General features: G+C 41.7%; 2 protein-coding genes across 3 annotated transcripts in view; both read left to right on the top strand.

The window, feature by feature from the left end:
* The window catches only part of LOC123765708 (troponin C, isotype gamma), a 39147-nt gene extending 37615 nt beyond the window's left edge, over positions 1-1532 (top strand). For both annotated transcript variants that reach the window (XM_045754399.2, XM_045754400.2), the window contains exon 6: positions 343-1532. In XM_045754399.2, coding sequence (XP_045610355.1) covers positions 343-368 — 26 coding nt within the window. In that variant the 3' untranslated portion in view covers positions 369-1532. The remainder of the gene's footprint in view (positions 1-342) is intronic.
* A 5291-nt stretch (positions 1533-6823) lies between these two features.
* Positions 6824-17767, top strand: LOC123765707 (troponin C, isotype gamma). Its single transcript, XM_045754397.2, has 6 exons — positions 6824-6990; positions 10862-10889; positions 13352-13495; positions 15089-15208; positions 15636-15767; positions 17185-17767. The coding sequence occupies exons 1-6, from the start codon at positions 6988-6990 to the stop codon at positions 17208-17210; spliced, it is 453 nt and encodes a 150-aa protein (XP_045610353.1). The 5' UTR covers positions 6824-6987; the 3' UTR covers positions 17211-17767.
* Positions 17768-26901: the final 9134 nt, after the last annotated feature.

Here is a 26901-nt window from a genome sequence, read left to right as displayed (position 1 = left end):
CTGTGTATTTGAGGAATATATGCCTGTAGAATTGAGCTAATAGCTCTTCAACCTGGCCCAACCACTTGGGCTGGACGGTAGAGCGACGGTCTCGCTTCGTGCAAGTCGGCGTTCAATCCCCGACCGTCCAAGTGATTGGGAACCATTCCGTCCCCCCCTCCCCCGTCCCATCCCAAATCCTTATCCTGATCCCTTCCAAGTACTATAGTCATAATGGCTTGGCGCTGATAGTTCAATTCAATTCTTGAACCTGGCAGTCAATCTTGTAAATCCCATGCCTGTATTTATCCACCTGTCTACTATTCTACCGTCTACTATATGACCGTTTCCACTTCATTTCAGAGTTCATGGCGATGATGGCCGGGTAAAGCTTTCTTCCCACTGTCCTGAAGCCTCGCACTACTCGCTCCCAATTCACTCGCTTCAACTGCTCCTTCCACTTCTACTAGACTCATCCACCCTCCCGCTCCTCCACTACAACAACATCCACGCCCACTCACTCGCTCTATCCTCCTGAATCCACATTCCCGTTCTCATTTTCAGAGTTCATGGAGATGATGACTGGATAATTACAACCTCTTAACACAAAAATAAATACAAATTCAGATTTTCGCCAAGTATGTCTTAATATTGCATCCTCCGAGTCCTTCCCCCCCCCCCCTGATCTTGATATCATGGCGACTTCCCCCCCCCCCTGATCTTGATATCATGGCGACTTCCACCCCCTCCTGATCTTGATATCATGGCGAAACTAGTGATCTCATCCAACCAGCCAATCAGTGTGTCAACAGCAACGATAACGGAACCCAATCATCCCGGTAAGCTCTAATGTCATGAACCTGCTGATCATCTGGGGCCAAAGCTGTTTGGAACTGCTTAATTAACAGCCATCGCAGCGAAGAAGACATCACCAGACTAGTGAAAACAAACTTCCAACTAGAATGTGTAACTATTTATTCCTCGGACCAACCACTGTGCAAGTTAGGAGATTTAACCATAATAAGAACTGTTAATGAAGATGGTCGAATGAGTTGTGGAGTTGGGACAGAGACGTCCTCTAATATAAAAAAAATAAACCAAATCAATACAATATGTTTTATCCAAGTAACAGAGAGGAAACTATATGGCCTCCTGAGTCCCTGGGACTCTCTGAAACTGCCAATAGATCTATGTTGAAATCTGTGTCTTTGTTTCTCTTTTTTTCAGTGAGTAAGCACCGAGTTGTTGTCATATATGTGGGAAGAATGCAACATAAATATATATATATATATATATATATATATATATATATATATATATATATATATATATATATATATATATATATATATATATATATATATATATATATATATATATATATATCCATATATACTCTAGCACTTACGCTTCATTTTCCTTCCATTCATGCTAGTTTCACGCTGTTTACAAGTAAGTTTTGTAAATCATGATTCTTCCATGTTTATGTTAACTCAGTGTTCAACATGATTCTGCTTTACTGTTTAAGAATGACAAATAAAGTCACAAACGTTTCTGTTCGTTTTCTGAATATCCTCTATTCTTAGTACATGGACTCCAAACTCCAGATCAGTCCCACAGTATGGACTCTCAAACCACATACCAGGCTGGGGGTCAAGTACTTTTTGTCTAAAGTACAAGTACTTACAACGTCAATAGAAAATTAGACATAGCAGAGGCACTATACATCAAACACACTTCTCCAACTGTCACCAATCAGCATACAGTTGCGTGCACCCCACAGTATACAGTTACGTGCACCTCACAGTATACAGTTGCGTGCACCTCACAGTATACAGTTGCGTGCACCTCACAGTATACAGTTGCGTGCACCTCACGGTATACAGTTGCGTGCACCTCACAGTATACAGTTGCGTGCACCTCACAGTATACAGTTGCGTGCACCCCACAGTATACAGTTGCATGCACCTCATAGTATACAGTTGCGTGCACCTCAAGTCCCCAAGACCAAGACAAGCCTTTTCCCTACACACCACACCTTTTCCAGGTGATTGATTGATTAAGCCACCGCAAGAGGTAGTACACACAGCCCCGCTCCTGTGCCAGGTGAGGCCACTACGGGCTCACCATAGCCCGTGCTACTTGCCCTGCTCCTGTGCCAAGTAAGTCCATTACGGGCTCAGCCTCCGTACATGCTGATGAGAGCTTCAACGAAAGGCAGCCTTCAGCGACACGCTTTTGGCCAAATGTAATAACTAAGAGACACACAATACATATTATACATATTACTGTTCAACTATGCTTTCCGACTATGTATTCTTGTTTCCGTAAAGAATTTAAGCGCCTTAAAGGACGAAGACTCACAGAGTCACCCGTCACATTGATCTGTTATATCTGAAGTCATTATACTCAGCTTAGATATGTGATATTGTTTATATATATATATTTTTCAGCATATATTCAACTTAGAATTATAAATATTTAATATCAATACACATCTGCTGTTCTATGACTTGCGATTATATATAAAAACCGCTCAAAACCGGAAGAGATCTTACTAAAACCTTTAGAATTAACTACAAATTTTAATAAAAAAAATTTAGTATGAATAGCCCAAATGCAAAGTTCTGTCTAAACCCACAAATGCCAAAGGAGTCTTTCGCCACAATTTCGAAAAGCAAACCCGAAACGCTGTGCGTGCTAGTGGCTTTACAAGAATGTGAAACTTCAAGTGTCTGTACTCTCATTAACCCAATAGTACCTTCTTGTATATAAATAAATATATAAATAAACGCAGATGTATGCCCTTGGCGTGTCTGGGGGGGAGAGAGGGGATGCCTACAGCCCACACACAGGCTACAGTAGATACAATATTACGCTGCCAGAGCTCTTAACCCCATAAGAAACGTCAAGTGTGATCAAATCTCACACGCCCTGGTTTCAAACCCCTTTGTCAACCCGTCTCCATGAATCAGCTTAATCCTAAGATCAATCTGACTGACGTTTAGGTGCCCGAAGGGAAAAAAACAAAAACAAATGATATTGTAATTCCCTCAATAACTCGGTCTAAGTTATTAGTTGGAGAACGAATATGTAAGAGGGAGGGAATTATCAGGGGGGGGAAAGCGCCAAGCCATTACGACTATATAGCACTTGGAAAGGGATCAGGATAAGGATTTGGGATGGGACTGGGGGAAAAGGAATGGTGCTTAAGAGGAATGACATTTGATAGTGACGTGGGGTATACTGAGATGAGCTCATTCATCACGTGAAGTTACGACACTTGTTTGATCCTCCTGGGGGAGGGGGGATGGGGGGAAGGGGGAGGGGGGGAGGGGGGAGGGGGGGAAGGGGGGAGGAGGGAAGAGGCAGCTGCAGGACTTGTCTGAGTCTGTCGGTGTTTCACAGGGCTTGCCAACACCTTCCTGCTGCAGTATATATGTGCCTTCATCCGGCCCCCCCCCCACACATCTGACCCACCTGCCCTCAAATGGTCTACCCTTCCACACCTGGACCACCAGCCCACACCTGGACCACCAGCCCACACCTGGTCCACCAGCCCACACCTGGTCCACCCACCCCCGCACGGCAGCTAGCCACCAACACTCTTCAAATTAATGTTCAGCAAATGTGCAAATTCCAAACAAATTAAACAGAGATTAACAAAATAAGTAACTTAGCATGCACGCCTAAGACAGGTAGCAGCTTTTGCTACTGAACATAAGGACTGAAGGTATCACTAATATACGAGACTCTAGCACCTTTGAGAAGCATGGACATAAGGAGCTGGACAAGATACACATGAGCCGAAAAAAATGAAGAATAATGAAATCTGCAGAATGCCAACTTCGGCCATGCCACGTTGAGAACGCCGCTTCTCGTCCGATCAGGGAAGTTAAACAACGTTGGATTGGGTTAGAACCTGGATAGGTGACCGCCTGGAAACACCTATATCCAGTTGGAGACCGGATCGCGAGGCCGTTGATCCCCGGAAGCTACAGAAGGTAGACACAAGGCATGCCTATATGAAGCAGCTTCTATTTATTCCAAAGTACATTATTCGTTCTATTATTTACTATGATATTCTTAATACAATTTCCCTTATTATGAAAAACAACATTTCTGCCTCCCCCCTGACCAGCTAGAGTGTACTAATGTAGTACACGAGTACACTAATTAGAGTACACTCTCAAGAATGAACAATTGGAAACAAATGCCACACTCACACCCTACTTAACACTGTGAGGAGGCTTCACTCACTTAGGTTTACAAGAAGAAGGAATAAAACAACACTACTCAACACTCCACTACACCTTCCTGAATCATCATGACTGTAAACAAAACCAAAACACAATCATTATACGCAATAGTGACTGAAGGGGGGCTGTGTACCCTTGAATATACTCGTAAGCTCACTTCATTCATCAACACTCAACTTGACACCGATCATTCAACTGTCTGATGGTCCTCGCTGGACCCCCAAAGACACCCGTCACTTTAGGCACCAATCACCGCTTCACCTGAGTCTGTACTTCGACATTCACAGCGATTTTGACCCCCTTATTCCTCCTGAAGAACCAGGGAATAACGGATTAGAGGTGAACCCACGTATATATATATATATATATATATGTCGTACCTAATAGCCAGAACGCACTTCTCAGCCTACTATTCAAGGCCCGATTTGCCTAATAAGCCAAGTTTTCATGAATTAATGGTTTTTCGTCTACCTAACCTACCTAACCTAACCTAACCTAGCTTTTTTTGGCTACCTAACCTAACCTTACCTATAAATATAGGTTAGGTTAGGTTAGGTAGGGTTGGTTAGGTTCGGTCATATATCTACGTTAATTTTAACTCCAATAAAAAAAATTGACCTCATACATAGAGAAAAGGGTTGCTTTATCATTTCATAAGAAAAAAATTATAGTAAATATAATAATTCAGGAAAACTTGGCTTATTAGGCAAATCGGGCCTTGAATAGTAGGCTGAGAAGTGAGTTCTGGCTACTAGGTACGACATATATATATATATATATATATATATATATATATATATGTCGTACCTAATAGCCAGAACGCACTTCTCAGCCTACTATTCAAGGCCCGATTTGCCTAATAAGCCAAGTTTTCATGAATTAATGTTTTTTCGTCTACCTAACCTACCTAACCTAACCTAACCTAGCTTTTTTTGGCTACCTAACCTAACCTTACATATAAATATAGGTTAGGTTAGGTTAGGTAGGGTTGGTTAGGTTCGGTCATATATCTACGTTAATTTTAACTCCAATAAAAAAAAATTGACCTCATACATAGAGAAAAGGGTTGCTTTATCACTTCATAAGAAAAAAATTATAGTAAATATATTAATTCAGGAAAACTTGGCTTATTAGGCAAATCGGGCCTTGAATAGTAGGCTGAGAAGTGAGTTCTGGCTACTAGGTACGACATATATATATATATATATATATATATATATATATATATATGTCGTACCTAGTAGCCAGAACGCACTTCTCAGCCTACTATGCAAGGCCCGATTTGCCTATTAAGCCAAGTTTTCCTGAATTAATATATTTTCTCTAATTTTTTTGTTATGAAATGATAAAGCTACCCATTTCATTATATATGAGGTCAATTTTTTTTATTGGAGTTAAAATTAACGTAGATATATGACCGAACCTAACCAACCCTACCTAACCTAACCTAACCTATCTTTATAGGTTACGTTAGGTTAGGTAGCCGAAAAAGTTAGGTTAGGTTAGGTTAGGTAGGTTAGGTAGTCGAAAAACAATTATTTCATGAAAACTTGGCTTATTATTCAAATCGGGCCTTGCATAGTAGGCTGAGAAGTACGTTCTGGCTACTAGGTACGACATATATATATATATATATATATATATATGTCGTACCTAGTAGCCAGAACTCACTTCTCAGCCTACTATTCAAGGCCCGATTTGCCTAATAAGCCAAGTTTTCCTGAATTAATATATTTACTATAATTTTTTTCTTATGAAATGATAAAGCAACCCTTTTCTCTATGTATGAGGTCAATTTTTTTATTTGAGTTAAAATTAACGTAGATATATGACCGAACCTAACCAACCCTACCTAACCTAACCTAACCAATATTTATAGGTAAGGTTAGGTTAGGTAGCCAAAAAAAGCTAGGTTAGGTTAGGTTAGGTAGGTTAGGTAGACAAAAAAACATTAATTCATGAAAACTTGGCTTATTAGGCAAATCGGGCCTTGAATAGTAGGCTGAGAAGTGCGTTCTGGCTATTAGGTACGACATATATATATATATATATATATATATATATATATATATATATATATATATATATATATATATATATATATATATATATAAACAAATTACTTTGAAATCCCAATTTGTATTAAATTTTGGGAGAAACAATAAGCCATTATTATAATTTTTTATTATATTTTTTTACCACTACCAGACAAGAGAGAGATTGGATTACAAGGAGCCGTGAGATGATTGATCCTGAGCTGTGTCTTTCTTTACCAACGTGATCACCTGAAGCTGGCAAGCATGAGGGGCCTCCACCCACAAATATATACGTTGGAAAGCGACTATAAGCCATTATGTTTGGGTTTTGCGAAGTGCCGGTGGTGTGGTGTGAGGTGGGGGTTGTGGGTGTGGGGTGGAGGGGGGTGTGACTCCTTGTTGGAGGGGGGGAAGGGGGGGGGGTTGGGGGGTCGCTGGGGCCGCCGCCAGGAGAGGGTGTAATACGAGTGTAAACGAAAAAAAAAAGGTTGACAGGCTTAGTATTTTGCATCATGTAAAAATAGTTTGAAATAAAAGGCGGGGGTTGGCTGGGAGCGCTTCCACTGGGTGTGGGTGCTCCAGTCTCTTCACATTCACGCCACCAGCAGCAGCAGCTGTCTGCAGCCCCTCTGTCTAACCCCCCTGAAAATTTTTCGATCTCTGTCTCGTGTTCGTAACTTGTCTGTCGGCCACCCGTCTCAACACTTGCAGTCATGGTGAGTCGGCCGCTCCTGTCCAATCATATACCTGGTCTGCAGACGAGGAGTCACAATAACGTGGCTGAAATATGTTGACCAGACCATACACTAGAAAGTGAAGGGACGACGACGTTTCGGTTCGTCCTGGACCATTCTCAAGTCGATTGTGTATGGTCCTGGACGGACCGAAACGTCGTCGTCCCTTCACTTTCTAGTGTGTGGTTTGGTCAACATCTACCTGGTCTGTAGCTTATAACCAGAGTGGAGAACCCCTATCATGACTGGATGTACTCGTGCTGTGGTCCCACGTGAAGTGAAAACCTGTTTCAGGCTTTTCCTGCTTTAGGAAAAGTGAGAGTAGTGTGTAGTGAGTGAGTAGTAAGGAGAGAGTAATGAATAAGAGGTGAAATGAGTGTTGAGTAAGTGAAGGACAACCCAATATTCACCGCTGGTTTCTCCTAATTGTGTGGCCCTACATCTCATCCACCAGCAGTGTCCTCACACCTCACCATCCACCAACAGTGGCCTACACCTCTCCAATCAACTGCAGTGACAACCTTCACAATAACAGTGCCAGCAGGAAGAGCACATCGCAATAAGAGCCCCCTCATGCAATCCCCTGCAATTGCATGGGGATCTAAGTCACATTTAGGCTCGCTGAAACGCTTACCACAGAACTTTGCTGCAGATCAGTCCACCAAAACAGCAAATCGAACAGAGCGCTCACGTCAAAAAACTATGCCATTGACGGTTACTACCTTGAGGTTACCTTGAGGTGCTTCCGGGGCTTAGCGTCCCCGCGGCCCGGTCGTCGACCAGGCCGCCTGGTTGCTGGACTGATCAACCAGGCTGTTGGACGCGGCTGCTCGCAGCCTGACGTATGAGTCACAGCCTGGTTGATCATACTAAGCAACAAGAATTGTTTTGTTTGGAGTGTAGTCGTTCGTTTCCAAGCTCCTGGGACCCGACCATCAGGAAATGTGATATTAGATGGATAGCAGCAATCCAAGTGGAAATCTTATGTCATATCCTTCCCTAATCCTGGCCAGCCACCCTGGCTCACTTATGTATGTAGTTAATGAAAAAAAATAGGTTTTCTATATATAGAAAACCTAAATTTAAAGTTTTATAAACTGACACATCTAAAAAATGGCACAGAATTATTGTTAAATATCCATTATGAGTTTAATAGAAAAGGCGAAATATTTCATTTCTAATAGAAACATTGTCCAGATTTACATTTTTGAATAGAACATAAATTCACAATTCTATTCACAATTACGTGAATAGATCATAAAACTATGTAGAGTGGCATCAAATTGTTCGCATATTCAATCCTTGTCTATATTACCCCCGTCCTCCTATAATTACACATAGATTATGCAACCTGGGTTGAGCAGGGTTCAGGTACTCTGTTTATGAGAGACGTTGAGGAGGCTTCATATAGAGTACATAGCTGGTTGTGGCTGGGTGGCTGACAGTACCCTGGCGGGCCCGCAGCAGGGATGGGGGGAAATAGGAACTCTGCTAAGTTCTTGAGACACTGCTAGAGAGCCCCGGGAAGGGTTGGGGCAAAGACGTGTGGTTGGGTAGATGGGAGAAGTGTGTGTGTGTGTGTGTGTGTGTGTGTGTGTGTGTGTGTGTGTGTGTGTGTGTGTGTGTGCGTGTGTGTGTGTGTGTGTGTGTGTGTGTGTGTGTGTGTGTGTGTGTGTGTGTGTGTACTCACCTAGTTGTGTTTGCGGGGGTTGAGCTCTGGCTCTTTGGTCTCGCCTCTCAACCGTCAATCAACAGGTGTACAGATTCCTGAGCCTATTGGGCTCTATCATATCTACACTTGAAACTGTGTATGGAGTTAGCCTCCACCACATCACTTCCTAATGCATGTGTGTGTGTGTGTGTGTGTGTGTGTGTGTGTGTGTGTGTGTGTGTGTGTGTGTGTGTGTGTGTGTACTCACCTAGTTGTGTTTGCGGGGGTTGAGCTCTGGCTCTTTGGTCTCGCCTCTCAACCGTCAATCAACAGGTGTTCAGATTCCTGAGCCTATTGGGCTCTATCATATCTACACTTGAAACTGTGTATGGAGTTAGCCTCCGCCACATCACTTCCTAATGCATGTGTGTGTGTGTGTGTGTGTGTGTGTGTGTGTGTGTGTGTGTGTGTGTGTGTGTGGTATTGCGACAGAGCGTAGTAGAGGTGGTTTGGTGTGGGGGTACAGTGGAGTGATTTATGGAGAAGAGAGAGATGCCAGCTGGCCAGAGACTAAACAAAGCCTCACAATAACGGCCTTCACACCACAGAATAAAAATATTTCCCCACTCGATCAATTCTTGCAGGGTCGACGTTCAATCCCCGACTATCCAAGTGGTTGGACACCATTCCCTTCCTCTATCCTATCTTAAATCCTGACCCTTCCAAGTGCTATATGGTCGCCATGGCTTAGTGTTTTCTCCTCATAATTACCTTACCTCAAGGTAAATATTTATCCAGCATTTGGAAAATGCTACCTACATCATTATTACCATAGACTGAATTAATGGTACCCACTGCATCACTACATATTGGACAAATACGATATTACAGCATAGCCACATATTGGACAAATGGGACCTACAGCCTCGCCACATATTGGACAAATGGGACCTACAGCCTCGCCACATATTGGACAAATGGGACCTACAGCCTCGCCACATATTGGACAAATGGGGCCTACAGCCTCGCCACATATTGGACAAATGGGACCTACAGCATTGCCAAATATTAAACAAATGAAACCTTCAGCATTACTACATTGGATAAATAGAACATACAGCATCACCTGTGTGGTCGTAAAATCTACAATGGCGAGCTTATGCCCCCGAACTGGTTTCGTCCAAGCATAAAACACACACACACACACACACACACACACACACACACACAGAAGCCATGCAGCAGAAGCAAATGAAGAGATATAACACGTTCAAGTCTCCCGACAGCGTCCTTCTCTCCCCACCAACTCAGTACATTACAAATATTACCGTGAGGACAAGAACAGTAATCAAATACAGTGAAATAAGCTACTGTTGCTGCTGTGACTGGGTACAGCTGCTGCTGCTGCTGCTGTGACTGGGTACAGCTGCTGCTGTAACTGGTGTAGCTGTGATACTGTTGCTGCTGATGCTGCCTTAATCAACCTATCCTCCAAAAATTATAGAACATATATACCGACTGGGGAGTATTTTTGCACTATTGATTTTTATAGAAGCCCCGAGAAAGCGAGCAAGAACCTAACCTATGCCTACAAAAAACATATATTATATACATATACATATATATATATATATATATATATATATATATATATATATATATATATATATATATATATATATATATATATAGATATATACATATATGTCTCGTCGTAAAGCCTATGATTTCGTAGTGCTCTTGACTACTCATACGAGGCCTAGTAAAAATCAAGTTGTTGGTTAAGTTGCGTCTACTTTTTAAAGGTCTTTTTGTGTTCCAAAAGTGCAAAAAAATGGACGTTTTCGTTGCTATAGGTTCTATAATTTTTGGATCAGGTCCTAACTTCCATCCTTCTGATATATTATTTTGAGTGTGCTCCTTTGTTCATGATTTATTTTACTTTATTTGTACAGCTGTATAATACATGTATTTCATTTTAATTAATCTGATCTATTTCACTATACTTACAATAGACTAAATTTTGTTTGCAATTTATTTTCAATAATTATTTATCATAATTATAATTCGCACTTTTTATTTCTAATATCTCACTGGGAACGACTATATGTTCATTTATTATCACAGTTATTTGCTATTTATTTTAATTAACATTTGTTATGTTTATCTTCAATTTTGTTAACACTAAAACTGTTCTTGCAGGACTCACTTGATGCTGATCAGATTGAGGGTATGTATTAAACCTAACCTTATATCAAGTGAGAACCCCTAGTTTAGGTGGGGTCTTAGGTGGGTCTCCAGTGGAACCCCTAGTTTAGGTGGGGTCTTAGGTGGGTCTCCAGTGGAATCACCACTAGTTTAGGTGGGGACTTAGGTGGGTCTCCAGTGGAATCACCACTAGTTTAGGTGGGGACTTAGGTGGGTCTCCAGTGGAACCCCTAGTTTAGGTGGGGTCTTAGGTGGGTCTTAGGTGGGTCTCCAGTGGAACCCCTAGTTTAGGTGGGGTCTTAGGTGGGTCTCCAGTGGAATCACCACTAGTTTAGAAGGGCCATTTGTTGTGTCCCCCTCGTTAGGATTTACCAAAAAGGAAAAGGGACATGTATTTAAATTTTTATATATATTTTTTTTTAGTATTATTCTTTGGAATTTCTTTTAGTTCACGGAAGCGGCTTTTGTCCTCCTAAGTTTTTTTTTGTCAGTATGGTAGCTCTCTCGTTCAAAGTTGTTCTAGTTCTCACTTGCCTAAGTTCCTCTAGTTCTGACTGGCCAAAGTTGCTCTAGTCCCCACTAGGCAAAGCTGCACTAATATTCTCTCGTCCTAGGTGACTTAGCTAAGCGTTGTCTTACTCGCATTTCCTTATAGTAATACCCATTACGTCTCAGAATCAAGATTCGTTTTTCCCTCATCTTAGATCTGAGAAGGACCATCTTACCGTGAGCTTTAAAGAGTAGTAAATTTGTTAGATATCAGAGCTGTCTTCTTTTAGTGGTAGATGTCTTCCCAGAGTTGTAGACTCTGATCCTCAAGCGCTAGTTATAAAAAGTCTTGCTAGTGAGTAGTACCTTAGACCTTGTGCTTGCTGTTTATTGTTGCATCTAGTAGTTGAAGTTAGTGATCTAGTAGTTGAAGTTAGTGATCTTGTCCTCCTGCCTTTCCCAGCGTTAAACGGCAGCTGTGATCCTTGCTGTCTTCACCATCATCTTTCTATTTCAGCTGACATTTACCTTCGTGCTGGTAGATGAAGCGGACCTTCCTCTCATCACCTGGTGTCTACCCCCCTCTCTCTCTCTCTCCGGAATCCTCAGACCCTTGTGTCTACCCCCTCTCTCTCTCCGGAATCCTCAGACCCTTGTGTCTACCTCTCTCACCGGAATCCTCAGACCTCAGGAGGATCTTCCTCTCACACCGAAGTGCTAAGACCAAAGGAATATACTCACCGTAAGGTGCACCACGCTTCTCGGTCAATATAAACTTCAGGAGTATACTTTAGTTTCCGGACGATGTCCAAAACTAAAGTATACTTGCTGGTTGGTCAATAAACACGTGTGTACCTTAATAGCCGTCCACGGATTAATAAGCCCAACATCAATGTAGACCAAGAACTTATAAGCCTCCCGAGTTCCTCCTGTGTCTATGTCCATCGCTATTTCCACCTCTGTGTCTACCTGTGTCTATGTCCACCAGTTGCAAGTTCTGAGAAAATCCACAGGACCCGTGATGAGCATTGGAACCTATGCGCGAGGTATTCCCAGACTGACGTTTTAAGTTCCACCTCAACTTAGCTCCGGGTGCCTCTCCTATCCTATTTGGCCAAGTTTGATGTATTCAGAAAGTAGTATTGTCCAGTCCTCCTCCTGTGCTCAATTGCACTCAATATTGATCTTTCAAAATTCGTAATTATGTGTGTCATTCTCAGACCCCATCTGCGCTATCTCATCCGGTATGATATGCAGTGTATTTATATGTTCTCTAATAGTATAGTTTACCGGAAGTGCAATGGTTGCACAATTAGGCACGTAATGTCAACATTATCTCCAGCAAATTTGGATTGGTGTCGCCAATTTATATATCACTCCATGTTTGAGATCGACTCCTTATTGCTGATCGTGTATTATTGTATAGCTAAAAATACGGTACGTTCTAAATGCAAAAATCTACGATTTCTTCATTATGCAACTTTTTTTTTATTTCACATCTATTTCTTGGAAAAAATTGTACAGATTAAATGCATTTGAATCATTAGGATATGCATCACTGTTTTTAGGTAATGTTATCGAGGAAATCATTGTTAAACCATGTCCTCCCAATCACCGCAAATTCCATATAACTATATATTAATTAATTCAAATGTTTTAAACCAATCCCATATGCTGCGCCCCATCCGTAATAAGCTTGTGAAAATAAACCAAAATTCAGTATATTTATTTCGGCACACATACACTGCCTTCAAGGCCGACCTCAACCACTCGGCCAACCCAACCACTTGGCCAACCCAACCACTTGGCCAACCCAACCACTTGGCCAACCCAACCACTTGGCCAACCCAACCACATGGCCTTTAGACTGTCATCTTTTAGCTCAAGGAGACGTCACACAACACCCTAACAAGGTCTTAACAGACTTGAAGACACTCTTAATTAATTCAAGTGCATCACACCTCACTGCTATAACTCCTCCTTTTGTTTTCGCAGCTCTCAGGAAAGCCTTCGATTCCTTCGACACGGACAAGAAAGGTGCCATCACCACCGACACCGTCTCCACCATCTTGAGGATGATGGGCGTCAAGATCTCAGAGAAGAACCTTCAGGAGGTCATCGCTGAGACTGACGAAGATGGTGAGTCGAAGTCATCCTGGGTTACATCAGTCGAAATCAACCATCATAAAGTTGACCAAACCACACAATAGAAAGTGAAGGGACGACGACGTTTCGGTCCGTCCTGGACCATTTTCTCGAGTCGATTGTGCGAATGGTCCAGGACGGACTGAAACGTCGTCGTCCCTTCGCTTTCTAGTGTGTGGTTTGGTCAACATATTTCAGCCACGTTATTGTGACTCCTCGTCTGCAACCATGATAAAGGCGTTCTCATCGTCAAGGTACACAGAGAAGTGTAAACTTTGCTCGTGGGGTCTATATACACTTATAGTTTTAATTTTGGACTATGTTCAGGGTTAAAGTATACTTTAATTGCTAGTTAGTAATTGTAGGTGGGCCTTAAAAGCCATCTCTAGAACATTTTAGTTCTCAACCGGTGAACCGCGAAATCAAAATTCTGAATATTATACTCAATACTGTGTATACTGAGTACTGGTATATCTAGATCATCGAGAATTAGCAAGTGGTTTTTTGAGTATTAGAAAATCGGGCCGCGAATCCGAAAAGATTGGAAACCACTCTTCTATAGGCTGATAAGTCTTTCAACACCGGACCAATAGTCTCAGCCATAGGCACCAGCGTAGCGGGATTACTTAAAAACAAAAACAAAAAGTAATAAGGCCCTAGACATTGAAAGACAAACGACCCAATTTTTCCCTTATTTACACCCCAATTTAATCTACTACATACTTCTATATTTAGTCTCCTATTTTCATCACTCCAATCTCCCATTTCCTATTCAATCAGCCTTGCTAACTCTCTCTTTTGAATACACAAATGATTAAGAACAAATATCTCTTACTAGATATATATCCATAAAACAATTCTCACCCGTGAGATTCGCGTCAAACTGTCCATATTTTATGGGAGCAGTAGACCCAGAGATTAATATTAACCACACGTTGTGAGTATATAATTATAAATACGGGAGTATATCACTGTGTAAGCATATATACATGCTTAATATATTTGATTCACATAAAGGATTTTAGTCACACTTGGGAGCTCAGTTATTGGCAAGATATTCTACTAGTAAATTTAACAAAACAAATATACACAGGACTGCATAAAAGTTCCTTAATTACTGTATCTGATCAGAGAAAAATTGTGCTGTAAATATTATGATTAAAAAGTACCGAGAGATTAAGCTGGAAAATATATATCGATAATTTAATATTTGGATCATAACCGGTAAGTTGATTAAGCAGATGAATCAGGCGGGTTAAACTGCCTTCATGACTCGATCTATTATCTCATTGCTGTTCAACATTCAACAGGTGTTAAATTTGTTTTATCACAATATGTCTCACTGATCACGTTCAGAGTTACCAAGTATGTTCTATAGAGTTTCAAACTGGAAAGTCTCTCTCTATGACCTTTCGTAATCCAGACTCTAGTGTATGGCTCTGCAGCATACCTTCCGCAGCCCACGGCTCTAGCATACTCGAATAGTCACCTCGTCGTTACCTGCTTATCGCAATACGAGTTCCTTAGAACCTTATTCCCAGTCTTGCCCATTTCTGTCTTTCCTATACCCTATTACTTCCTCTTCAGGATCCGGCGAGCTGGAGTTCGAGGAGTTCGTGGAGTTGGCCGCCAAGTTCCTCATTGAGGAGGACGAGGAGGCCCTCAAGGCCGAGCTGAAAGAGGCCTTCCGCATCTACGACAAGGGCGGTGAGTTATAGCTTACAGCTACAACTTAGAGAGTGTGATTGAGTCGCAGCTTAGAGCATTCGAACTGCCGCGGCTCTTGTGTTGGGATTGGAGAAAAGTGGTGTTTCATAAACCGAATATCAACTGTATGTATATATATGCCCTTGCCATAAGATATATTTCCCCACTGAACTATTTCCAGCGGAAGTAAATGTATTTGTGGTTTACGGAGTACCCCTGAGATGAGGAATTCACCATTTCTTGACAGCAACATCACGACTGAATTGTTATTCCACAAAACTCACTCAGCAATTGGTATAAAAATACAATACTACTCAAAAAAATATTGTTGATAAACACACAAACTACTACTGGATGTTTATTTTTAGTATAGATTTAAACAATATTAATCTGCTCATATCTGACCCTTAATTACTTCCTGCTGCAGGTGACGGCTACATCACGACGGACGTGTTGAGGGAGATCCTGCGGGAGCTGGACAACAGGTTGACAGAGGATGACCTGGACGGTATTATTGAGGAGGTCGACGAGGACGGCTCCGGCACACTCGATTTTGATGGTGAGAGACGGAAAGAAAGACAGAGAGAGAGAGAGAGACAGAGAGTTCCCTGGAACACGAACTACCCATGGGTTTATAACCTGGTGCCCAATTAATACTGCATGCTTGGTTGAACAAGGGGGCAGGAAACTGAGGATCAGTGCCCAAGCGTTCTTCCTTGTCTAGATGAAAAAAAAAATTGAGAAAGACTGTGACTGAGATGGAGATTATGAGTTCAATGAAAAATACGTTTTAATATAAACGTATTTAAAAATACGTTTATAATTATATACTAAACTGACGTCTTATTGTTGAATCAAATCTCGTTTTTTTACCAGTCTTTAGGGAGTGGATTCCCTGGAAGTAATGACTTTAAAATCACTGTGTAATTAGTGCTATGATCTACTCCCTATCCATGGGTATGTTATCTTAGGAGTATCTTAGGTTAAGGTTAGGTTACGTTACGTTTCATTGTATTTGGTTATGTTAATACGGTGTATTATTCTCAGCAATGTAAAAACTCAAATTCGAAAACTATTTGAGTACCCCCTAGAATTTAATTTATTGAAAGTCAAATTTTTCTCACTGTTTCGAAGCAAACGAGTTCAGAATATATTTTTTTATATTTTAAATCAACAACATATAATATGATTAAGTTATAATTTGGGAATATTCTCTGTTTAGGACAAAGGGTCACTTGCCAGTTTACAAGTAGACTATTATTGGAACCATAATATGCTTTCGAACCATCACAAATATCTAGATAATTATCCAGATGGTTTGAAAAGGGGGTTTGGTGACTCATTGTAATGGATGAAGTATGAAAATGAGCTGAAGTTTTATACTGCCTCTTTCTTTCGTAATACTTAATTTATTCCTTCAAAATCCATGCAAAAGGTATACACAAAGCATATGTATCCCGCTCTGAGTTTATATATACTCTGAGTACAATTTATTCCTCTATAATGTTCAGAATTTAAGTATACTCCCGTATTTGATAGGCCTTAAGTCCAACATCTGACAAAAGCCAAAATCCATTATAATCGCATTTTCCTTATTTAGTTAATGGTGATCCTAAAATAATTTAACTTAGCTACTTGTGATAATAAATATATGTTGATGCACCTCACAATTACAAGGAAATATTTCCATTGTCGAATAATGATAAACTTACTTAGAGCCCCTTAGCCAAGGACGAAGCTCTCCGGGCGGTCACTCAGCAAGTTACAAGCCCGACCCGACGACAATTAACCTCATTAAATGAGTATCTTGCACATTATCTATTTCACCATCCTATTCTGCTCTAGTGTTTGTTGGTTGGATTACACCAAATAAATTCACTCGTCTAATTACACCCTTTTTATTCCATCATCAATATATAGCTAATGACACCATTATATACAAACACACTAATTTAATGTCCTAATTTTCATTGCAGAGTTCATGGAGATGATGGCTGGGTAGTGTGGAAGGTGAGACACTAGCTTTCTCATCCCAGCCTCTGTACCCCTCACCTGAGGAATAGGACATCTCCGTACTGTGTCTCATCCCAGCCTCCAGCTCTCCACCTGAGGAATGACATCTCCATAGTGTGTCTCAGCATCCTCCTCATCCCAGCCTCACATGTACAAGTGTCAAGATAACCCCCCCCCCCCATCCCCCCACCCATTCTCATCTGTGTGATGTTTGCTAATGGCTAATGACGTTCGTGTCAACATTATTTAAACATCATCGTCATCATTCTTACTGAAGCGTGATTATTAGTGATAAGATTTGTGTTTAGGTATGTTTAGAGAGGCCTTAATTTCAAAATGAGTGATGAATGGAAAAATGAGCAAAATTTGGTTGCGATTAGATTCTAAATTAGGAATTATAGGTGTGGCCAGGTGTACTGAGCCCAGTTATGCAGAGGACATAGTAGTATATAGAGCATTGGTCTTTTATTGTTATTAAATTCACTATCTCTCATTCCACTAATGTTCACTTAAATGTATCTTTTTCTGAGTAAACTGATAATCTGGTTATTTGTTTTCATCATTCTTTTGGCATGAGACACAGGAGATAATGAATGTTTACACTTGGTTAACAAATGATGACGATTGTTTAGACTTGGGGAAAAATAATGAAAAATGCTTACACTGGGGGAACGCCCCAAAAAATAAATACTAAGTGCTCATCAAAAAACTTCTAAACGTTTTTCAAAAACTACACAAAGCCCCCTTAAAAAACCTACTGAACGCCCTGCAAGAGCAATCTACTTAGAGGGATTTTAATCACAAAGAAAAAGACTGGGAAAATAGGGGCCCCCAACGGGTTTGATGAGACATGGAGAGCAAAACTGATAGACGCGGCGGAAAAAAAATATACTTCTTGATGCACCATATTACAGAAGCAACAAGAGTCAAAGGAAAAGATTCCACCAGCAACACCAGACCTGATCCTTTCCCAAAATGAAGCAGATGTTGAACAAAATTAAAGAAGCATGAGCTGCCTTTTGAAGCCATAGCGACTACTGCATTATTGTGCTGCAGTACGTAGTGGAGCTGAAGGGGTTGGGCAAAAAAAATCTATTGAAGAAGATGAGAGATTACATACATGGGGGACTACACTAAGATGAAGGACTTTCTGTTGTTAAATACATAAAGGGAGAGAAAAAATGGAAAAAAAAGACGGCAAATTAAATGATGAAATTCATTGCTCGGAAATGTGCCAATGCAATTGAGCAGTTCATACCACTCAAAAAAGCAGGTGGACGACAAAAGTAAAGCCCCTGGTTCAATGGGCAACGTGGGAAAGGTAAAGTAAGGACAAAAAGCTTTCTAAAAGCAAAGTAAAGCAAAAGTTTCTAAAATTAGAAATAGCCGATAATAGAAAAGGCCTGATGAAAACCGGAAATCAATATACCAGAATATGAAGTAAAGCTGAGAGGCAGTTTGAAATTGACATTTTCAATCTTTATCAAAATCTAAAAATTAACTAAAAATGTTATATAGCCATATAAGGAAAAAACAGACTATATACTCAGACTGATGAAACATAGGGAATTCTCTCAGAAAACAATAAGGAAGTATGTAAAAAATTGAAGAAAATAATTCAGAAGGGCTTTAGAAAATAACCAGCATTGAGACCAAGGTTGTGGGATGAAAAGCCGGAAGAAACAATGGATGACAATGTTCTTACTGTACAAAAGATAAAGAACATCACATGGAAGAAATAGATGTGACAAAATCAATTATACCAGCCTTAATCTCACTATGGATGCTGAAGGAGGCTGCAAAAGGTACTTTGTTGACAGCTAAATAAAGTTTTAAACATTTGAGACTGGAAACCTCTCAAAATTCTGGAAAAAGGCAAACATAGTCCTAATATTCAAAGGTCAAAGACAGGAGGCATTAAATAACAAACCAATGTCACTGACATGCATTCCATGTAATGTGATAACAAAACGTTATCAGGTTCAGAATAGTTGAATATTTGGAGAGGACAATGTAGCAAATGCCCAGCATGGTTTATGGAGGGAAAAGTTTTACCTGACAAACCTGATCCGAATTCTATGACACGGTTAATAAAATAAGACAGGAAAAATAGTTATATTTTCCTAGATTATCAATAAGCGTTTAATACTTCTCCTCATAGAAAACTGGCATGGAAGATGAAGAAGCAAGCAGAGGTAACTAGCCAGACACTGAACCGGATACAGGACTACCTGAAGAATAGAAAACAGTTACAGTCAGAGATGAGGTTTCGAGGCGGAGAACGGTAGCAAGTGGAGTTGCCCCCAAGAGTCGAACCTGGGACTCCTATTATTCCTAATTTATGTGAATAACCAACCCGAGGGTGTGAGCTCATACATATTGCAGACACAAGTCCACTACGGGCTCACCATATCCCGTGCTACTTGGAACTTTTGTACCGAGTAGCTGAATCTAAAACAACAGCAATTTGCAGACGGCACAAAAGCTTATGAGGCATGTAAAAACCGAGGAGTACTACAGAACGTTACAGGATGACCTTGCCAAACTTCAGGATTGGGCCAACAAATGGTTGCTGGAATTAAATCCCAACAAGTGTATAGTAATCATGATGGCAAAACGAGATAGATATATAATATACAAGCTTCCTGTCGGGATCATGAAGCCTGTATATTATTCACAAAGAAATTTGTATTTCGTAATCAAATTATGGTTCACAAATGCCGTGTTTTTTCTTCTCCGAGGTTAAGGGTCCTCACAAATATAACAAGAGGGGGTAACCCTTATGTAATAATAATAATAATAATAATAATTATTATTATTATTATTATTATAACATGAAATTAAATTTACATACCAGCTCTCACTCTCTCTCTCTCTCTCTCTCTCTCTCTCTCTCTCTCTCTCTCTCTCTCTCTCTCTCTCTCTCTCTCTCTCCCTATCTATCTATCTATCTCTCTCTCCCTATCTATCTATCTCTCTCTCTCTCTCTCCCTATCTATCTCTCTCTCTCTCTCTCTCTCTCTCTCTCTCTCTCTCTCTCTCTCTCTCTCTCTTTCTCTCTCTCTCTCTCTCTCTCTCTCTCTCTCTCTCTCTCTCTCTCTCTCTCTCTCTCTCTCTCTCCCTATCTATCTATCTATCTCTCTCTCCCTATCTATCTATCTCTCTCTCTCTCTCCCTATCTCTCTCTCTCTCTCTCTCTCTCTCTCTCTCTCTCTCTCTCTCTCTCTCTCTCTCTCTCGTGTCCTCTGAAATCCTCCAAGAGCATGTCAAGATTAATGGTCATCTTCCTTTTGGCCTGAGTCGGCACTGAAGATTACTTAAAGTGGTGGCTGTGTACTGCGGAGATTAGGGCTGCTGGAGCCGCTCGGCTCAATGTTGTAAGTGTCAGCCATAAATTGTAAATACAATTTATTGCATTTTAACTCGACTCTTGTTTCTGGGTTTGTAAATACGCCCGATTAAGCAACATCAATTAAAATAAAGAGGTGGAATTTAAGTGTTTTGAGTACATACGAAAATGTTCACGGAAGGACGAATAAGCTAAAACTCATATTGACAAGCAAATACACGCAAGTGCGGTCACACACACACACACACACACACACACACACACACACACACACACACACACACACACACACACACACACACACACACACACACACACACGGAATCACGGAAAGATTGACTGGGAGAACAAGGAACCGCATGGAGGCGAGGATACGTGGAGAGCCAAACTATTGGAGGTGGTGACAAGCAACTTTTTAACGCAGCATGTCGGAGAACCCACAAGGATGAGAGGCAATGACGAACCAGCGAGACTCGACCTAGTCTTCACTCTGAACGACTCCGACATAAGAGAAATCGGTTTTGAGGACCCAGTAGGAATGAGCGACCACAGTGTACTGGTGTTTGAGTACTTGATTGAAGAAGGGTTATTGAACTCGAGGAGGGATACCGAAACCAAAAGGTTAGCATACCGAAAGGGAAACTATGAGGGGATAAGAAAATTCCTAACAGATATAGCATGGGAAACAGAGCTCAGGGGAAAGACGGCCCAAGATATGATGGATTACATCACGCAGAAGTGCAAGGACGCAGCAAACAAGTTTGTCCCAGTCCAAAAGGAAAACAGAGAAATGAAGATGAGAAACCCATGGTTTAATCAAAGATGTAGGCTAGCTAAGCAGCAAAGTAAAAGGGCATGGAGAAACTATAGGAATAACAGGACACTGGAGAGCAGAGAAAGATACCAGAATGCCAGGAATGAATATGTCAGGATGAGAAGAGAGGCAGAAAGACAATACGAAAATGACATCGCAAGCAAGGCAAAGACTCAGCCTAAATTGTTGCATAGCCACATTAGGAGAAAAACAACAGTAAAGGAACAGGTTATGAGATTAAGGATAGGGGCGGAAGGATTCACTACAAATGACAAGGAAGTGTGTGAGGAATTGAATAAGAAATTCCAGGAGGTCTTCACCTTAGAACAAGGAGAAATTCCAGAGGTAAGTGAGGGAATAGCTAACCAGGAACCACTGGAAGAGTTTGAGATTACCAGTGGGGAAGTAAGGAAGTGTTTACTAGAGTTGGACGTGACGAAGGCTATAGGCCCAGATGGAATCTCCCCTTGGGTTCTAAAGGAAGGAGCAAGAGAACTGAGCCTACCACTCTCCATAGTGTATAACAAATCACTGGCAACAGGGGAACTGCCAGATATTTGGAAAGCAGCTAACGTAGTCCCGATATACAAGAAAGGGGATAGACAGGAGGCACTGAACTACAGGCCAGTGTCCCTAACCTGCATACCATGCAAGCTGATGGAGAAGATTGTGCGAAAAAAACTAGTGGAGCATCTGGAGCGAAGGAACTTTGTAACACAGCATCAACATGGGTTCAGGGATGGCAGGTCCTGCCTCACAGGGTTACTTGAATTCTACGACCAGGCAACAAAAATAAGGCAAGAAAGAGAAGGGTGGGCAGACTGCATATTTTTGGATTGTCAGAAAGCCTTTGATACAGTGCCACACAAGAGGCTAGTGCGAAAGTTGGAGATGCAGGCTGGAGTGAGAGGGAAGGTACTCCGGTGGATAGAGGAATACCTAAGCAACAGGAGACAACGAGTCTGTGTGAGGGGTGAAGTCTCAGATTGGCGAGACGTCACAAGTGGAGTCCCGCAGGGGTCAGTCCTCGGACCTATACTGTTTCTGGTATATGTAAATGATCTCCCAGAGGGTATAGATTCGTTCCTCTCAATGTTTGCCGACGATGCAAAAATTATGAGGAGGATTGAAACAGAGGATGATAGTAGGAGGCTACAAGATGACCTGGATAGACTGAGTGAATGGTCCAACAAATGGCTGTTGAAGTTCAACCCGAGTAAATGCAAAGTAATGAAACTAGGCAGTGGAAACAGGAGGCCAGGCACAGGATACAGAATAGGAGATGAAGTACTTAATGAAACAGACAGAGAGAAAGATCTAGGAGTTGATATCACACCAAACCTGTCTCCTGAAGCCCACATAAAGAGAATAACGTCTGCGGCATATGCGAGGCTGGCTAACATCAGAACGGCGTTCAGGAACCTGTGTAAGGAATCATTCAGAATCTTGTACACCACATATGTAAGACCAATCCTGGAGTATGCGGCCCCAGCATGGAGCCCGTACCTTGTCAAGCACAAGACGAAGCTGGAAAAAGTCCAAAGGTATGCTACTAGACTAGTCCCAGAACTAAGAGGCATGAGTTATGAGGAAAGGCTGCGGGAAATGCACCTCACGACACTGGAAGACAGAAGAGTAAGGGGGGACATGATCACAACCTACAAAATCCTCAGGGGAATCGACCGGGTAAACAAGGACGAACTTTTCAACACTGGTGGGACGCGAACAAGGGGACACAGGTGGAAGCTGAGTACCCAAATGAGCCACAGAGACGTTAGAAAGAACTTTTTCAGTGTCAGAGTAGTTAGCAAATGGAATGCATTAGGAAGTGATGTGGTGGAGGCTGACTCCATTCACAGTTTCAAATGTAGATATGATAGAGCCCAATAGGCTCAGGAATCTGTACACCAGTTGATTGACGGTTGAGAGGCGGGACCAAAGAGCCAGAGCTCAACCCCCGCAAGCACAATTAGGTGAGTACAATTAGGTGAGTACACACACACACACACACACACACACACACACACACACACACACACACACAATTTTTTTCAGTGTCAGAGTAGTAGACATTAGGAATGCATTAGGAAGTGATGTGGTGGAGGCTGACTCCACACACAGTTTCAAGTGTAGATATGATAGAGCCCAGTAGGCTCAGGAACCTGTACACCAGTTGATTGACAGTTGAGAGACGGGACCAAAGAGCCGGAGCTCAACCCCCGCAAGTACAACTAGGTAAGTACACACACACACTTACGTGCGTGCGTGTCTTGGGGGACCGGTGGCTGTGTGGATAGCACGCTGAACACGTAATCCTGTGGCCGGGGTCCGATTCCCGGCGCCGGCGAGAAACAAAAATGGGCGGAGTTTCTTTCACCTTGATGCCCCCTTTTACCTAGCAGTAAATAGGTACCTGGGAGCTAGACAGTTGTTACGGGCTGCTTCCAGGGGTGTGTGTGTGGAAAAAAATAGTAGTTAGAAACAGTTGATTGATTGACAGTTGAGAGGCGGGCCGAAAGAGCAGAGCTCAACTCCCGCAAGCACAACTAGGTGAATACAACTAGGTGAATACACACACACACACACACACACACACACACACACACACACACACACACACACACACACACACACACACACACACATACACACGCACACATGGACCAAAGAGCCAGAGCTCAACCCCCGCAAACACAACTAGGTGAGTACATACACACACACACACACACACACACACATACACACACACACACACACACACACACACACACACACACAAGGATAAGACTAAACTGGAAAAGGTTCAAAGATTTGCCACCAGACTAGTACCCGAGTTGAGAGATATGAGCTAAGAGGAGAGACTGCGGGAATTGAACCTCACTTCGCTGGAAGACAGAAGAGTTAGGGGGACATGATCACTACATTCAAGATTCTCAAGGGAATTGATAGGGTAGATAAAGACAGGCTATTTAACACAAGGGGCACACGCACAAGGGGACACAGGTGGAAACTGAGCGCCCAAATGAGCCACAGAGATATTAGAAAGAACTTTTTTAGTGTCAGAGTGGTTGACAAATGGAATGCATTAGGAAGTGATGTGGTGGAGGCTGACTCCATACACAGTTTCAAGTGTAGATATGATAGAGCCCAATAGGCTCAGGAACCTGTACACCTGTTGATTGACGGTTGAGAGGCGGGACCAAAGAGCCAGAGCTCAACCCCCGCAAACACAACTAGGTGAGAACACACACACACACATACACACGCACATATATAAATATATATATAAACACAAATAGGTGAGTACACTGTTACCAATACGACTTTCCCTACGAACATACAAATGCTATCAAACCAAACCTAACTTACCAAACCTAACTTACCTAACCTAACTTACCTAACCTAACCTATCTAACCTAACCTAACATAGCCTAACATAACTAAGTTAGTAACTGATGTTCCTAATGTAATTTCTATAAATAATGTTACTAAAGAACCAGTTTGGAAAGAAATGTTTAAAAGTAACGAAAACCACTCAGTCTGTTAGGCAAATCCGGCTTTGCTTACTGGGCCAAATAGTTCGGTTCTGACTATTAGGTACGACATATATATATATATATATATATATATATATATATATATATATATATATATATATATATATATATATATATATATATATATATATATATATATATATATGAGACAGAAAGATTGAGATTATTAATTCGAACACAAATCTTTTCTATATTTCTTATGTACTTCTTTGCTTGAAAGTTGAAAAGTGAATTCTCCAAAGTTCATCAGACAGTTTTATGACGGTCTGACGTCAAGATGCTGACCGGGTCAACATCTTCGTAGGTAGAGGGGTAGAGAGATGGGGACAATTACACACAGAAATCACAATAGTGTGATGCATCAAATGAACAAATCCATGAGCTATGACCATGTCGTAGCTCACTCGATTAAGGCAGCGTCTGGGATGCTCTCGGACGTAGGTTCGAATCCTGGTCACGGAGCTTGTGGATTTGTTCATGGGGGCAGTGTATGCATCCTGGGGGTCTTTCATAATACTCTTGGTTCAGTGAGCAGGCGAGTATACGAAAGCTTTAAAGTGCTTTAGAGGGAACGTTGAGATCAGGTTTCTGGCGTTCATGGGCTCCCAACTGTGCTGGTGTTTGCGAAGATTTATCAGCGAGCAATGTTGCGAGGTCAACATCTTGATGATGGCAGACTTGATCTTCCAGATTACTTCCCAGTTGCTGTTGCTTGGTGCGTCCTCGACGCTCGGCTCAAGGCCATCTGACACACACACACACACACACACACACACACACACACACACACACACACTGGGACCAAAGAGCCAGAGCTCAACCCCCGCAAGCACAATTAGGTGAGTACACTGTTAAGATGCGGGACCAAAGAGCCAAACCTTATCCCATGCAAGCACAAGTAGGTGAGTACAACTAGGTGAGCACACACACAAACACACACACACACAAATGGAATGCATTAGGAAGTGATGTGGTGGAGGCTGACTCCATTCACAGTTTCAAATGTAGATATGATAGAGCCCAATAGGCTCAGGAATCTGTACACCAGTTGATTGACGGTTGAGAGGCGGGACCAAAGAGCCAGAGCTCAACCCCCGCAAGCACAATTAGGTGAGTACAATTAGGTGAGTACACACAAAAAAGACGTTCTACAAACAAGCTCCCAAGTCTAAACCAGAACTGAAAAACTCGTTGGCATTACTATATTTTGATGGTCTAGTACATCTTGGCCCAGCCCTGAAAAAAACTTAATACTAACCCAGTGTTCAAAAATGATAAGACAGTCCATGTTAAATAAGAACTCGCCCTCGTCTGTAGCAGGTTGTGTGTACTCCATCCCTGGTAATGAGTGTGCGTGTGTTTACCTTGGCCAGACTGGTAAATCTCTTTCCTCGCGTTTAAAACAGCATTCATATGCTATTCGTACAGCCCAGCACTCCAGTGCATTGTATTTACATTCCAGTTTATGCGATCATTCTATCGACTTCAGAGGGGCAAAATGTATCGTTAAAAGTAAGGGTTTCGTTAAACGAAATTTGATCGAGTCTGCTCGGATCAAACACTGTAACAACAGCCTTAATGTGAGCCCCGGTATGTAAAAGTTGGATCCCCATATAAGCCTCAAAATAGCACATCAATACAATATAGCATCTATTTAACCTGTATGGCACTTTTATATATCTTCCAGTTATGGATATTAATAGGGACTGCCTCGAATGGGCCAATAGACCTTCGGCAGTTACCTTCTTTCTTATGTTTCATTTCCTTCACCTTTTCTTGATGGTCAGGTGATCTGCCCTGGCGGGTATAAAAGTCTGATCAACAATATATATTGCCCACGGGAGACATCTCCCGTCACGCAGGGTACAGTCGCACCTCCACAGATCTCCAGTATCAGCTCTTGATACTGGTAATGGCTCGAAAGGGTCACCACTTACGGGCTATTCATGTCCGTGCCACC

This window comes from Procambarus clarkii, chromosome 37 (genome assembly GCF_040958095.1).
Source record: "Procambarus clarkii isolate CNS0578487 chromosome 37, FALCON_Pclarkii_2.0, whole genome shotgun sequence".
Classification (NCBI taxonomy): Eukaryota; Metazoa; Arthropoda; class Malacostraca; order Decapoda; family Cambaridae; genus Procambarus; species Procambarus clarkii.
Note: the sequence above shows the minus strand (reverse complement) of the source record. Positions and strands in the feature narration are given on the sequence as shown.

Coding starts and splice junctions, on each gene's coding strand:
- LOC123765707 (XM_045754397.2), top strand. Junction 10,890..13,351: donor TGATGCTGATCAGATTGAGG/GTATGTATTAAA, acceptor TTGTTTTCGCAG/CTCTCAGGAAAGCCTTCGAT. Junction 15,209..15,635: donor CCGCATCTACGACAAGGGCG/GTGAGTTATAGC, acceptor TTCCTGCTGCAG/GTGACGGCTACATCACGACG.